General features: G+C 43.9%; 3 protein-coding genes across 3 annotated transcripts in view; 1 reads left to right on the forward strand and 2 right to left on the reverse strand.

Annotated features, from left to right (window-relative positions):
- The window catches only part of LOC308284040 (histone H1-like), a gene marked incomplete at both ends in the record, with an annotated part of 409737 nt that overhangs the window by 257409 nt on the left and 139173 nt on the right, over positions 1 to 13155 (reverse strand). The window lies entirely within an intron of this gene.
- On the reverse strand, positions 4193 to 4504 carry LOC308284070 (histone H4; the record flags this gene model as incomplete). Its single annotated transcript, XM_080724608.1, has 1 exon — positions 4193 to 4504. The coding sequence occupies one exon, from the start codon at positions 4502 to 4504 to the stop codon at positions 4193 to 4195; it is 312 nt and encodes a 103-aa protein (XP_080580734.1).
- Positions 8241 to 8615, forward strand: LOC308284066 (histone H2B-like; the record flags this gene model as incomplete). Its single annotated transcript, XM_080724603.1, has 1 exon — positions 8241 to 8615. The coding sequence occupies one exon, from the start codon at positions 8241 to 8243 to the stop codon at positions 8613 to 8615; it is 375 nt and encodes a 124-aa protein (XP_080580729.1).

Genomic DNA, 13155 nt, shown 5'->3' on the forward strand with positions numbered 1-13155 from the left:
GCGACTGATCTCAAACTTAACATGGCATTGGCCATTAGCATTAGACACACGATGACGGAGCCCGAATTTCATTTTTCCCAAATTCAAGCTATTTATTAACGTTTCTTCACTCTACACTCTAGGCTCTACAGCCTGTTGTCAGGGTTACGGGCCGTCCCTCCAGGCCATGGGATCTGTAGCCCCAGCACATATTCGAACGGGTAAGGTCTAGTAAGTATATAACTTCCCAGTAGTTACAGTTGAACTGTACTGTAAAGTAAAGCGTGGTTCAATTGGTTGACCTTACCTGGTAATTACTCAGTATTAACCCAGTAACTAGAAAAGCTTTTCCCAGGTAATTACCCAGTAGTTTCAGTTGAACTGTACTGTAAAAGAAAGCATGGGTCAATTCCATGACATTACCTAGTAATTACTAAGTGTTTACCCAATAACTAGAACATGTACCTTGCATTTACCCAGTGGAACTACGGTAAAAAATAAGTACTTTTTGTTGGGACCAAATGGCATCGTGGCCATGGGTGGATAAAATAACCAGGGAGTGGTACTTAACATGTAATTACCAGGCAAATACTTAATATTACCTGGTAGTTTTCAGGAACATAGCAGGTGTTTTTGTTACCAGGTAATTACTAGGTAAAATACCTGGTAGTTAACATGTAATTATAAATACTGTAATAACCTAGTAAGTACCTGGTAATTACTGTACTGTAAAGTAAAGCGTTACCGACAACTCTTCGTGTCTGCACTTTGGACCCACGCATGTATTCGGGGAGACCTCCTCTTCCACACTATTGCAAGTGCTGCTGGCCGTCCAGTGTGGCCACTGGCCAGGTGCTCAAAAAGGCCTCAAAAGGCGCCATTTTCAGACTCTAGTGGGCGCTGGACAACAGGCGGCTCTTTGTGTTGGCACTTTGGACCCACGCACGCATTCAGGGAGATCTCCTCTTCTACACCACACTCTCCGCTAAGCGGGAGAGGCGGCATTGAGTCTGAAAATGGCGACTTTTGTATTATTTGTATTTATTTTTTGGATTATTTTACTATATAGTAAAGTCTATGAGAGCCCAACTTTAATTGGCTCCCACAAGTTTCCCAAGACAAATCTGCGATGCCCCTATAGCCAAAAATGTTCCATATGGCATGTTCTAACTGTGTGCCAAATTTCATGCTTCTTTCATAAAGTGCACGATTCTTGCCTGAAAAGCTCAGACTATTAAGTCCTTGATCATTTACTTTGTAAATTTGACCTTTACTCTGTACTTACTACTTGGTCCCCTCTTTTTGGAGCGGTGAAAGCGCTCCCAATAGACATGTATGTCTGTGGGTATGTATGTATGTGGCTGGCTGGCTGGCCGTGTCCGTAGCCTGGCAATACCTTGAGTGGCCACACTCCCACGCACGCACGCACGCACGCACGCACGCACGCACGCACGCACGCACGCACGCACACACACACACACACACACACACACACACACACACACACACACACACACACACACACACACAGATCTAGAACACACATAATGTAAAAACATAGACCTAGAACACACAGAATGTAAAAACATAGACCTAGAACACATAATCAAAAACATAGATCTAGAACATAATCAAAAACATAGATCTGGGGCACATAGAATCCAAAACAGATCTAAAACACACAGAATCAAAAACAGATCTAGAACACATAGAATCTAGAACACATAGAATCAAAAATATAGATCTAGAACACAGAATTAAAAAAAATCACACCTGTGTGAACTGAGCGGTGGTCGGTGTGTGTGTGTGTGTGTGTGTGTGTGTGTGTGTGTGTGTGTGTGTGTGTGTGTGTGTGTGTGTGTGAACAACAGCGGCCCTCCTTTAACATGTGGTCAGAAAAGGTACGCATACACGGGCGGACGGACGGATACCCACACACACGGCCACGTATAGGAGCGTTGTGACCACCGCTCAAAAACATATAGAAACAAATACAGATCTAGAACACATAGAATCAAAAAACATGTAGAATCTAAAACATAGATCTGGAGCACATAGAATCAAAATCATAGATCTAGAACACATAGAATCAAAAACATAGATCTAGAACACATAGCGCTTCTTAAACAATTGACTTAAGGTACTACATTAAGGTACAGTACAGTATAAGGAGTACTGTACTGTTCTGACAGACAGGAACATAATTGAGAAGGGCACTATTGTGCAGACTTGACAACACACACACACACACACACACACACACACACACACACACACACACACACACACACACACACACACACACACACAGGGTATAGGCACTCAGATTCACCGCTCCACTTTGAAGCAAGGTTTGATTTTTTTTTACCTCTACACCAGGGTTCTTCAACGTTTTCAGGCCAGGGACCCCTTAGCTGAGAGAGAGATGAAGCAGGGACCCCCACAACCTGCTCATAGATTCCATAAAGTTTCATCGTTTGACAGCACAATCATCAGTGTATTTTGGATTCCTGTCAATTTGTGTTTTCAGATATTTAACCACTTGAACCGTCAATACTTAATAAACTTGATCTTTCACTCTGTACTTAGTCTGCTCTTTCCCCCTCTTTTTCACCTCTTTGCTGAAAATAGCCGATCTACAAGCTCACAACGCCTCGCAGCGCAAGGCGTTGTGAGCTTGTAGATCTGCTATTTTCGGCAAAAGTTCTCCGAATATGGACTCTAGGGTTCAAGTGGTCAATATAAAAAAGGAGAAAAATTAATGTTCTATCACTCAAAGATTTGGAGGACCCCCTGTAGTAACTCTGAGGACCCCCTAGGGGTCCCGGACCCCCTGTTGAAGACCCCTGCTCTACACCAAACGTATTGGCTTAAGTTCCCTTCAGAAAAGGGATGAGAGGGTTGTTCATTTATTCTAAAAGAATGGTCCTATCACACATAGATCTGGTGCCTCCCCCTATGGGGTCCCGGACCCCCTGTTGAAGACCCCTGGTGTAAGTGTATTTTCATTAATTACATTAATAGCCTATAGCCTATTAGTAGCCTACCATATGTCCCAGCTAAATAAACAGATAAAGTAAAATTGATAATTAAAGGCATTAGTAAGAGTTACTAGACCTAACTAGGTGTAGCCTATTTGTATCAACAACCAATTGATAGCTCTTCTATGGATTAAAGTAGAAAGAATGGAATTAACATGTTAGTAGCCTTTAATAGCTCGCATACCACGAATTTCAAACTGAAAGAACCTGTATAATGTGTTGGGACACTTAGACGTACACTTCTAAGTCATACATGTATTTTTTTTAAATACTTGAGTCGTTGAGTGTCTTTTTACCGCACATTATTTACATTATTTACTACACTTTTATTTTGAAGGCTGGAGCCTGGCTTATTGCTGCTACTCCCCGGACGGAAACGTTAATACTGCTCACTTTACAGAGCTGGAGACTGGCGTGTTTATGGGGGAGGGGAACTGCTTCCGGGGCAAATGAGGGGGAGGAGGGGGGAAGGGGAAAGGGGGAGGAGGGGCGAGCGAGCGAGGCAGGGAGGGAGGGAGGGAGGGAGGGAGGGAGGGGGCGGGGTAGGAGCAGCGTGTATCAAAACCGATTGCTTCTCGCTCGGACCAAGGCAGGGACTTCTTCATTCTGTTTTGAACCACAGCAACGAGAAGCTCGAACCGGGTCTTATTTTGTTCTTACAATACCTAATTCTAAGTTTTGTTTTGCCACTTCCAAACAGCATTCAGAAACGGGCCGTACGGGCCGTTTTGGACTGTTTTGGACCGTATTCTGAATTAAAAGTCAACACAAATAAAACTGAAACGCAAAGGGCCGGAAAATACACTGACCCGGCACACACCCACAAAGGGAGTCTTTGTTTCTGCATGTATTTCCCGCCTGCCTTTGTCCCGCTATAGAGGGGATAACATATAACCATTTAGGGCAAATCTATATATTAATTGTACTAGTTCTATAACACACAAGTTGAGTCATGCATCATTGCTACTAATCCGAGATGTTCATTGCAGGCCATTTAAACTTTATAAAGTACAGCGACTTTCCTTTATACGTAGCAAAAAGGCTGCCCGTTTGCTTAAAGAAATAGTATAGCCTAGTTACTCACATTACAATAATAGGATGAACTCTTGTATTAACAGTGTGGGCGGCTCTTAAAAGAGCCTTTGGGTTGTTGGTAGATCAAGTCAGCATTATTAACCTCCGAAGCCGTACAGAGTGCGTCCCTGCCTCTTCAGAGCATAGACAACATCCATGGCGGTAACGGTCTTTCTCTTGGCATGCTCGGTGTAGGTGACGGCGTCACGGATCACATTCTCCAGGAAGACCTTGAGGACGCCGCGGGTCTCTTCGTAGATCAGACCGGAGATACGCTTCACACCGCCACGGCGAGCCAGACGGCGGATAGCGGGCTTGGTGATTCCCTGGATGTTATCACGAAGAACCTTGCGATGACGCTTGGCGCCTCCTTTTCCCAGTCCTTTTCCGCCTTTGCCACGCCCACTCATTTTTAAGCTTCAGTTCAGTTGAAGATTCAGAAGCGAATGCCTGTCGAGCCCAAAGCCATGCCTTTTTATCTGTGTTCTGAGGACGTAAGGGAGGACAGGCAGACTGCTCGGCACTGGGCGGTGCCAAAACTGCAGACCCTTCCCCCATTCACACAGCACCAGCTCTGCTTTCTTTGTTCTCACCAACGGCAGAATCTGGACTTTTTTTTGTGCATGTTGAGCTCAGCTGAAAGTTTTATGCCTAATATGATAATTATAGGTAGGTAATTATAGTTAGAAATAATAATTGACGCTTATTATTCAGCATTATGTATAACTAGAAGCTGGGCCGCCCTTCGGGCGGCCCAGCGTCTAGTCGGCGACCTGGCCAACTCGGAACAATGTAAATAGGGAATGAATGCCCCGCCCTTTAGGACCCGTTTTGACCATCTGTCTGCCTGTGTCCATTTATGCCCATATATGGAGATATCTGTATCTGTCTGTCTGTCTGTCTGTCTGTCTGTCTGTCGGCGTCCATTTTATGTCCATATATGGAGATCACTGCAGTTATAGTTCTGGGTCCATTTTATGCCCAGATATGGAGATATCTGTCTATCTGCGTCCATGTTATGCCCATATATGGAGTATCTGTCTGTGCCTCCAACTGTGTTGCAGACACAGTGCCGGTTCCCCCTTTAATGCAAACCTCATTATACCTGTTGTCATAGGACCCGTTTTGAACATCTGTTTGCCTGTGTCCATTTATGCCCATATAGGACCCGTTTTGAACATCTGTTTGCCTGTGTCCATTTATGCCCATATATGGAGATATCTGTATCTGTCTGTCTGCGTCCATTTTATGCCCATATATGGAGATCTTTGACCATCTGTTTGCCTCTGTCCATTTATGTCCATATATGGAGATATCTGTATCTGTCTGTCTGCAATCCATTTTATGCCCATATATGGGGGCATTCATTGAACGCGCGTGCCCGTGGGACGAACGGTTCTCGAGATACGCGGATTACATACATACATACACACTCACAGAGATTTTTTGTTGACTCATGTGGCGTACGTGATGTCAGAGCCTTTTATGAAGTGATGTCACAATGAGTCAGAGCTTTCGCCGATTTCCTCCGGAACAGCCTGATGTCAACAATCAACCCCGCATAAGGAGATTCCGAACGTTTCGCGCCGGGTGCCCATATATGGAGTATCTGGCTGTGCCTCCAACTGTGTTGCAGACACAGTGCCGGTTCCCCCTTTAATGCAAACCTCATTATACCTGTTGTCATAGGACCCGTTTTGAACATCTGTTTGCCTGTGTCCATTTATGCCCATATAGGACCCGTTTTGAACATCTGTTTGCCTGTGTCCATTTATGCCCATATATGGAGATATCTGTATCTGTCTGTCTGCGTCCATTTTATGCCCATATATGGAGATCTTTGACCATCTGTTTGCCTCTGTCCATTTATGTCCATATATGGAGATATCTGTATCTGTCTGTCTGCAATCCATTTTATGCCCATATATGGGGGCATTCATTTTATGCCCATATATGGAGAACGCGCGTGCCCGTGGGACGAACGGTTCTCGAGATACGCGGATTACATACATACATACACACTCACAGAGATTTTTTGTTGACTCATGCAAACCCCATTATACCTGTTGTCATAGGACCCGTTTTGACCATCTGTTTGCCTGTGTCCATTTATGCCCATATATGGAGATATCTGTTATCTGTCTGTCTGTCTGTCTGTCTGTCTGTCTGTCTGTCAGTGTCCATTTTATGTCCATATATGGAGATCACTGCAGATATAGTTCTGGGTCCATTTTATGCCCATATATGCCCATATATGGAGATATCTGTCTATTTGCGTCCATTTCATGCCCATATATGGAGATCTCTGTATCTGTCTGTCTGTGTCCCTTTATGCCCGTATATGGAGATCTTTGTGATTCTGCGTAAATTTTATGCCCATATATGCCATTTGCGTCCATTTTATGCCCATTTATGGAGATCTCTGTATCCGTCTGTCTGTGTCCCTTTATGCCTGTATATGGAGATCTTTGTGATTCTGTGTCCATTTTATGCCCATATATGCTATATTTGGAGATATTCAGAGATTTTTTGTTGACTCATGTGGCGTACGTCATGTCAGAGCCTTTTATGAAGTGATGTCACAATGAGTCAGAGCTTTCGCCGATTTCCTCCGGAACAGCCTGATGTCAACAATCAACCCCGCATAAGGAGATTCCGAACGTTTCGCGCCGGTTCGGGAAAACCGCGCGTCGGGTCGGGTCGAGACCCGGCACTGCACTCCGTGCCGCGGCGGGGAACGTGCGTGCCGAATCTGAAGCCGGTGGGACGAACGGTTCTCGAGATACGCGGATTACATACACGCAGACAGACACGCAGAGACTTCTCGCATTTATAGATAGATAATTATCCCATGGGAAACCAAGCACTGTAATGTTAATGCATAGATCCCCCATATATTTGAACATATTAAATCAATCCCTATCCCTACCCAAAACTAACCTAAAATAATGGCTGACCTTAAAATACATTATGTAGGTGCCTCCTGGCCCCTCTTTTATCCGTAAATATAGCTATGACTACTGAGTTTTCTTCCAATATTGTGTTGTGTGCGTTGCTTATGAATTGAGTGCAACCGACCACAATGGAAACACAGCCCCTGGGTCAAAGTATTATTATGTTTAGCACAACCTCTGACAGTGCTACCTGTAGTAAATCAATCAGCATGTCTCTGATCAGTTTAGACTTTAGAGTACCACATTTCAATAGCCATTAAAAGTTGATAGATAGATAGATAGATAGATAGATATATATAGGCTACCTTTATTATCCCAAGGGGGAAATTAAGTTACCCAGAAGGTCTGCCATTCAGGGCCTCCACGCTAAAGAATGTTGTGCCATTTGTATTCAAAAACATTGAAAGAAAACACAAACACTCTGTGTGTGTGTGTGTGTGTGTGTGTGTGTGTGTGTGTGTGTGTGTGTGTGTGTGTGTGCGCAGTGTTGTAGTGCTAAATTTGGAAGTGTGGGCACTCCCCGCGCGTGCACGCACATGCACGTGCGCCCGTGCGCGTGCACATAACGTTTTCGCTGGCTTAAAACGGGTCTGTGCGGCGGCAGAAATGGCCTTAGACCAGTGGTTCTCAATCAATAATTTGATGACCGGATCATCAGCCAAACTTTCCATGCAAAATAGCTCCACAACTGATATTTCCAATTAATTAATCAATTTTCAAATCTTATATTACCATCTGCTGTTAGTCAAGCTCATTTCAGCACGGCTGGCGAGCCTATTTCAACCAATTGCTGGGTCAGAACGACCTGAAAATATAATATCAACTGACTTGACTTGAGAGAAGTGTGGGCACTCCGTACCCCCGCGTCCCCCCCCCCCCCCCACTACATCCCTGTGTGTGTGTGTGTGTGTGTGTGTGTGTGTGTGTGTGTGTGCGTGCGTGCGTGCGTGCGTGCGTGCGTGCGTGCGTGCGTGCGTGCGTGCGTGCGTGCGCGCGTGTGTGTGTGTGTGTGTGTGTGTGTGTGTGTACAGACCCCACCCCTTGTGGAACACGTGAGCAGTGCTGGACACAGCTGAACCTATCATAAGCTGGGAGTAGCACATGGATATTTGCATTAGTATCCTATAAAAAGGGGCGCAGCGCTTTGTTTTTTTTCCCATCGTCACTCACTGCATTTACAAGCAAATACAGTATGCCCGAGCCAGCAAAGCCAGCGCCCAAGAAGGGCTCCAAGAAAGCCGTCTCCAAGACCGCTGCCAAGGGCGGCAAGAAGCGCAGAAAGTCCAGGAAGGAGAGCTACGCCATCTACGTGTACAAGGTCCTGAAGCAGGTCCACCCTGACACCGGTATCTCTTCCAAGGCCATGGGCATCATGAACTGCTTTGTCAACGACATCTTTGAGCGCATCGCCGGCGAAGCCTCTCGTCTGGCTCACTACAACAAGCGCTCCACCATCACTTCCAGGGAGATTCAGACCGCCGTCCGCCTGCTGCTCCCCGGTGAGCTGGCCAAGCACGCCGTGTCTGAGGGCACCAAGGCTGTCACCAAGTACACCAGCTCCAAGTAAACCACTTCGTTTGCTCAGAAAACAAAGGTCCTTTTAAGGGCCGCCCATATTTTCGAGAAAGAGTTTATCATATCCTTAATATCAATAACAAATGAGAGAATGAATTGTCACATTGACATGATGAATACAGTCAATTTTAGACAATAGTACATATTTGTCAAATTAGCACGTTATGTATCCTTGTGCATTTATTTGTATTTTTATAATAATGGCATGACATGTATCTCATGAGAAGAGGTTTCTTACACCTAACATATTTTGTTATACATTGCATAGTACAAATATATAAAGTGCATACGAAGAGGAAAGTCTTCATTAAAACATACGATTCATGTGGGTGCTTTAATTCAGCAACCACAACGTATATTATTTACAATACAAATTACAATTTGAATATTATACAACTTTTGTTGGTCATCTTTGAATATCATTCATGTTTTGAAGATGGGCCATTTCCATTGTTGCTATTATTATTAGGGTTAAACTAATAGGCTATACTTCACAATGGGGTGTGCTAAGATCCAGAATGATATTTGGCCATCTCTGTGTCAATTAATTCCACTTTGAACAGAGACATACTGTAAGAGCAGCAACTTGAGTTGCCTGTATGACAGGGCTTATCAAAGTGGGTGCTGTGGCACCCTAGGGTAGGGCTGCCAACATTGGACTGTGAGAATCCAGTAGATTACCGTACAATTTCAGCCATTAAAATGCAACAAGTAGGCATACAGAAATGGGTTTGATGATTGTAACCAAATAATAACCATCCTTTACTTAAGTGAATATCTCATGCACGCATGGCACTGACCACACCCCCCAAGCAGGGGTTACTAAAGTACAAAAGGTATCAAAATATACGTAAAGCACGAAAGTAAAAGTACTCATTATGAATAACATATAAAATTAAACGGTTATTTTGAAAATAGCAAATCTACAAGCTCAAGACGTGTTGTGATGCAACACGTTTTGAGCTTTATTGGATTACAGATTGAAGGAAGAACACATCAACATTCACTCATTTAGGCTACACCTAAACAGTAAAGTAAGCCTGGACAATGAATATGTTACACAAATACAAACAGAGGTCTCTCAGGCGGCATTCACACAGGCACGTTTTATTGCGATTAAAACGAATCCTCTAAAGTATTGTCAGAAAATACACAACGTTTGGGCATGTGTGAAGATGCATCCGTATTCTTTTTCGAATCAAAGAAACGAATGCAAATCCACAAAAAAACGGTGGTTTCGATTCGCTACAGCAAACGCTTCACTGTTGGTGTGAATCCATCCGTCTCAAATACAGGCAATATATAGAGCCATGTGCGGGTTCAATCCATAGTTATTTATAAAAGGTTAAATCCCCCTCCAGACCGTCCGTTCTCATTAGATTTCTGACCATTCTGGCCGCCTCCTCCCCTCATTGATTCAATTTCTGATCACCGCTCCCTCGATCGCACATGGTGTATTATTTGTGAGGAGTTGCTCACAGTTAGATAAAAGGAAAGTGCCACAGGAGTCACTTGTATATCATATATAGGCTATAGGCCTAATATAATATAGGCCGATGTGTGGGTCTCTCGCCCTTGCTCGCTCGCGCGGCTCTCTGTGCCAAATAATGTCCAAATGGAGACGCTTCATGCGCGGAGCGCAGAGAGGGAACCAGCGGAGGGCAAGACGAGGGGCAGAGAGAGAGAGAGAGAGAGAGAGAGAGAGAGAGAGAGACGTTGATGTCCTCTTCGTAGATATTCATATCTTGCTATTAAAAGTATTTGCTGTCTGGTTTATTGCTGGTAGATTTTGCGAGTCCCTCCGGCTGCCGCTGGTTTTATTTTTTGATCGCCCGTTTACGACCGTCGACCGCAGATAAATAGGCTGACGCCTGCGCCTCAATTTTGCGGCGGTCCTGCGGTTACATTGTGAGTTGAACTTGAAGAATTAATAAACACAGGGAGATGGAGGGGGCATTATTATGCAGCTTGGATACATACATGTCCCATGGACAGACGTGGACGATTCCTTGTTTCGGATGACAAAGTGCAGTGTGAGCGCAAACGTATCAATTAAATATGCAAGAATGTAGCAACTTCACCCCTCCCATTCGCACGACTAAACCGAATTATATTATGAGAATGTGGCCTCAAACAAGCAACTTCCTGTGCTGGAGGCTGATGACAGGGAACAGGTTCTCCTGAGGGAAATTTCAGATCAACCAGCTACTAAATTAGATGGTTTGATTAGTCTTTCACCCCTATACCCAGATCGGACTGTCAATTTGCACGCCAGGAAATACCAAGGCTAAAATATAAAAGATCAAAAGCAAAAGACACCTGCTGAGGGTCCAAAGGTGCCTTGGACTTGGATCAATGGTGTGTTGTGCTTTAACAGTTGCCTTTGCTACAGACAATTTGCAGGTTCAACAATAAGATGGCATTTTAAAATTGTGAATCAAGTTTTTTACGTTAAAGTATGAAAGAACAGTGAGGTGCCAAAGGTTTCAGATGTACCGGTATGATTTAAAAATTAAATGACTACAAAACTACAAATGCATTGTCAATGGAAACTTTGCCAGGCTACTAGTCCTTCATACTAGAAACCCAATTCAAACTTTATCATTCATCATTATTGTGGAGATAAAAAAATATATATATTCAATATATTCAATATTCAAAAAATATTTGAAATGTTTCATAGTTATACTCCTTTAAAAAGTTCCCCCAGGGCACACACAACCGTTTCCAGCTGATCCATACAACATGCATACAACGTCTAAGTCAAACCTCTGTATCATCACCACTAGGTCAAAGTGGGGTGCGGGGACCCTATGGGTTCCAGGGGGTCCCCAGCAACAGCTCAGTCAGTGTATGCTTGCTTATACAATGTAAATAGATTAAGATAAATAATCAATTAAGTGTTCTTTACAATTTTCTGTTTGACTGCAGTTATAATTTGCCGTTTAACTACATCAGGGCTGGATTTTGTCACCACTCAATTACCTTATTTTTGGAATCACATAGAGAACACCCTGGGCAAGATATCACTTCCGGTTGGTTCTAGCTGAATGTGGTGTGTGGTGTTTACATTCCCCAGCGAAACAAACACAAAGATTGTAGCTCTTAACTCGCTCTTAATAGGTGTAACATTGTCTGAATCTATGTTTTTATTTGTATATTGTTTATTGCGAGCACACCCAATGGAGCGTTGGAACTAGAACAGTTCTTTTCAGCGGGGAATACGTTTACAGGGACACCGCACTGTGAAAAAAAGACAACTTCCGGGAAAATTCAGCCCCACCTCCTAGAACTCTCTCTGCTTCATATCTTGACCAGGCTTTTCTCTTTGCAGATGAGTAAACCTGGCTACGCAGGGCTACATAGAGAAGACGATGTCCCCGGTGCTAATGAGTTACTTGGGCTATAGGTTGGGAAAAATCCATAATTCAACTCAACATTGCACGTTAGTTAGTTGATAAGTATTTTCAACAGACCTCTGTGTGCCCACTAGAGGACACACAACCAACGGACGTCCATACAACGTTCAAGTCAGACTCTCTGGAAACGTTGCAATATGACGAGTGAGCTGTGCCTTGAGCTGTATTGCAACAAAGTCGAAGTCAGAACTCACCACGACACCACCACACAGGTTGCTGCCTTGCAACCAACGGACCAGTGAAATACAATGTCAACAAACACAACATAATAATACAACAACATGAATAGTTCTATTCTATACCTACATAGCCAATTGTAAGCGAGGGGTCTGTGGGGTCTGTGGGCCCCCCCCCCCCCCCCCCCAAAGATTTTCTTTTTAACATAGTAGATGTAATTTCCTGTGTTCTGGTGAATTTGGGGAGTTTGATACCAAATCCTGGAGAAATTAATCATGCTATTTTATTTTCCCCCAAGTTTGTACCTTGCTCTAATCTGTCACTGAAGAGCACATGTGACAACAGACAAACAAAACAAATGGAGTCTATATTCCAAAAGGTTAAGTATTTTGTTCTCACTTGCATCTTCTAAGCTAGCGAACTTCATTCTATTTTGTTTTGAGCTATTCTAGTGACATAGGGATAACAAATTACGCCCTAGTTTGAATTGCCCAACTCACAATGTCTATGGCCATCTTCCTGATGGACTGCCATTGTTTCTTGGTCAGGTTCTGGAAGATGTCACAGTTGTCTTCCTGCAGCAGTTTGAAGCCCACCGCCAGGTGGTGGTTCTCCAGCACCGAGCAGGCATTGTACATGCGGGCCAGCTCCGAGTCTAATCCAAGACAAAAGGAAAAAAAAAGACATGCCATTTCCGTCTTACTTCCCGTAACTGTGTGAAGTAGGTGGGTGCCTTTTTATGAGACCGGAGGCAGGTTGGAGTCTATTATTTCAAATGGAAGAGTGAACGTGCACACAGCTCAGTGAACTAAATATTGTGTGTGTGTTCGTCCTTCTTTTACCGGCTAAACTCCGGCGCCGTTGACCCAGTCACTGCAAAACTGTAGATACACACTCCCTGGATGCCAATTCAGAACCTCTGTCCCACATTTTTCA

The sequence above is a fragment of the Nannobrachium achirus genome, assembly GCF_963921795.1.
Source record: "Nannobrachium achirus genome assembly, chromosome: 4".
Taxonomy (NCBI): domain Eukaryota; kingdom Metazoa; phylum Chordata; class Actinopteri; order Myctophiformes; family Myctophidae; genus Nannobrachium; species Nannobrachium achirus.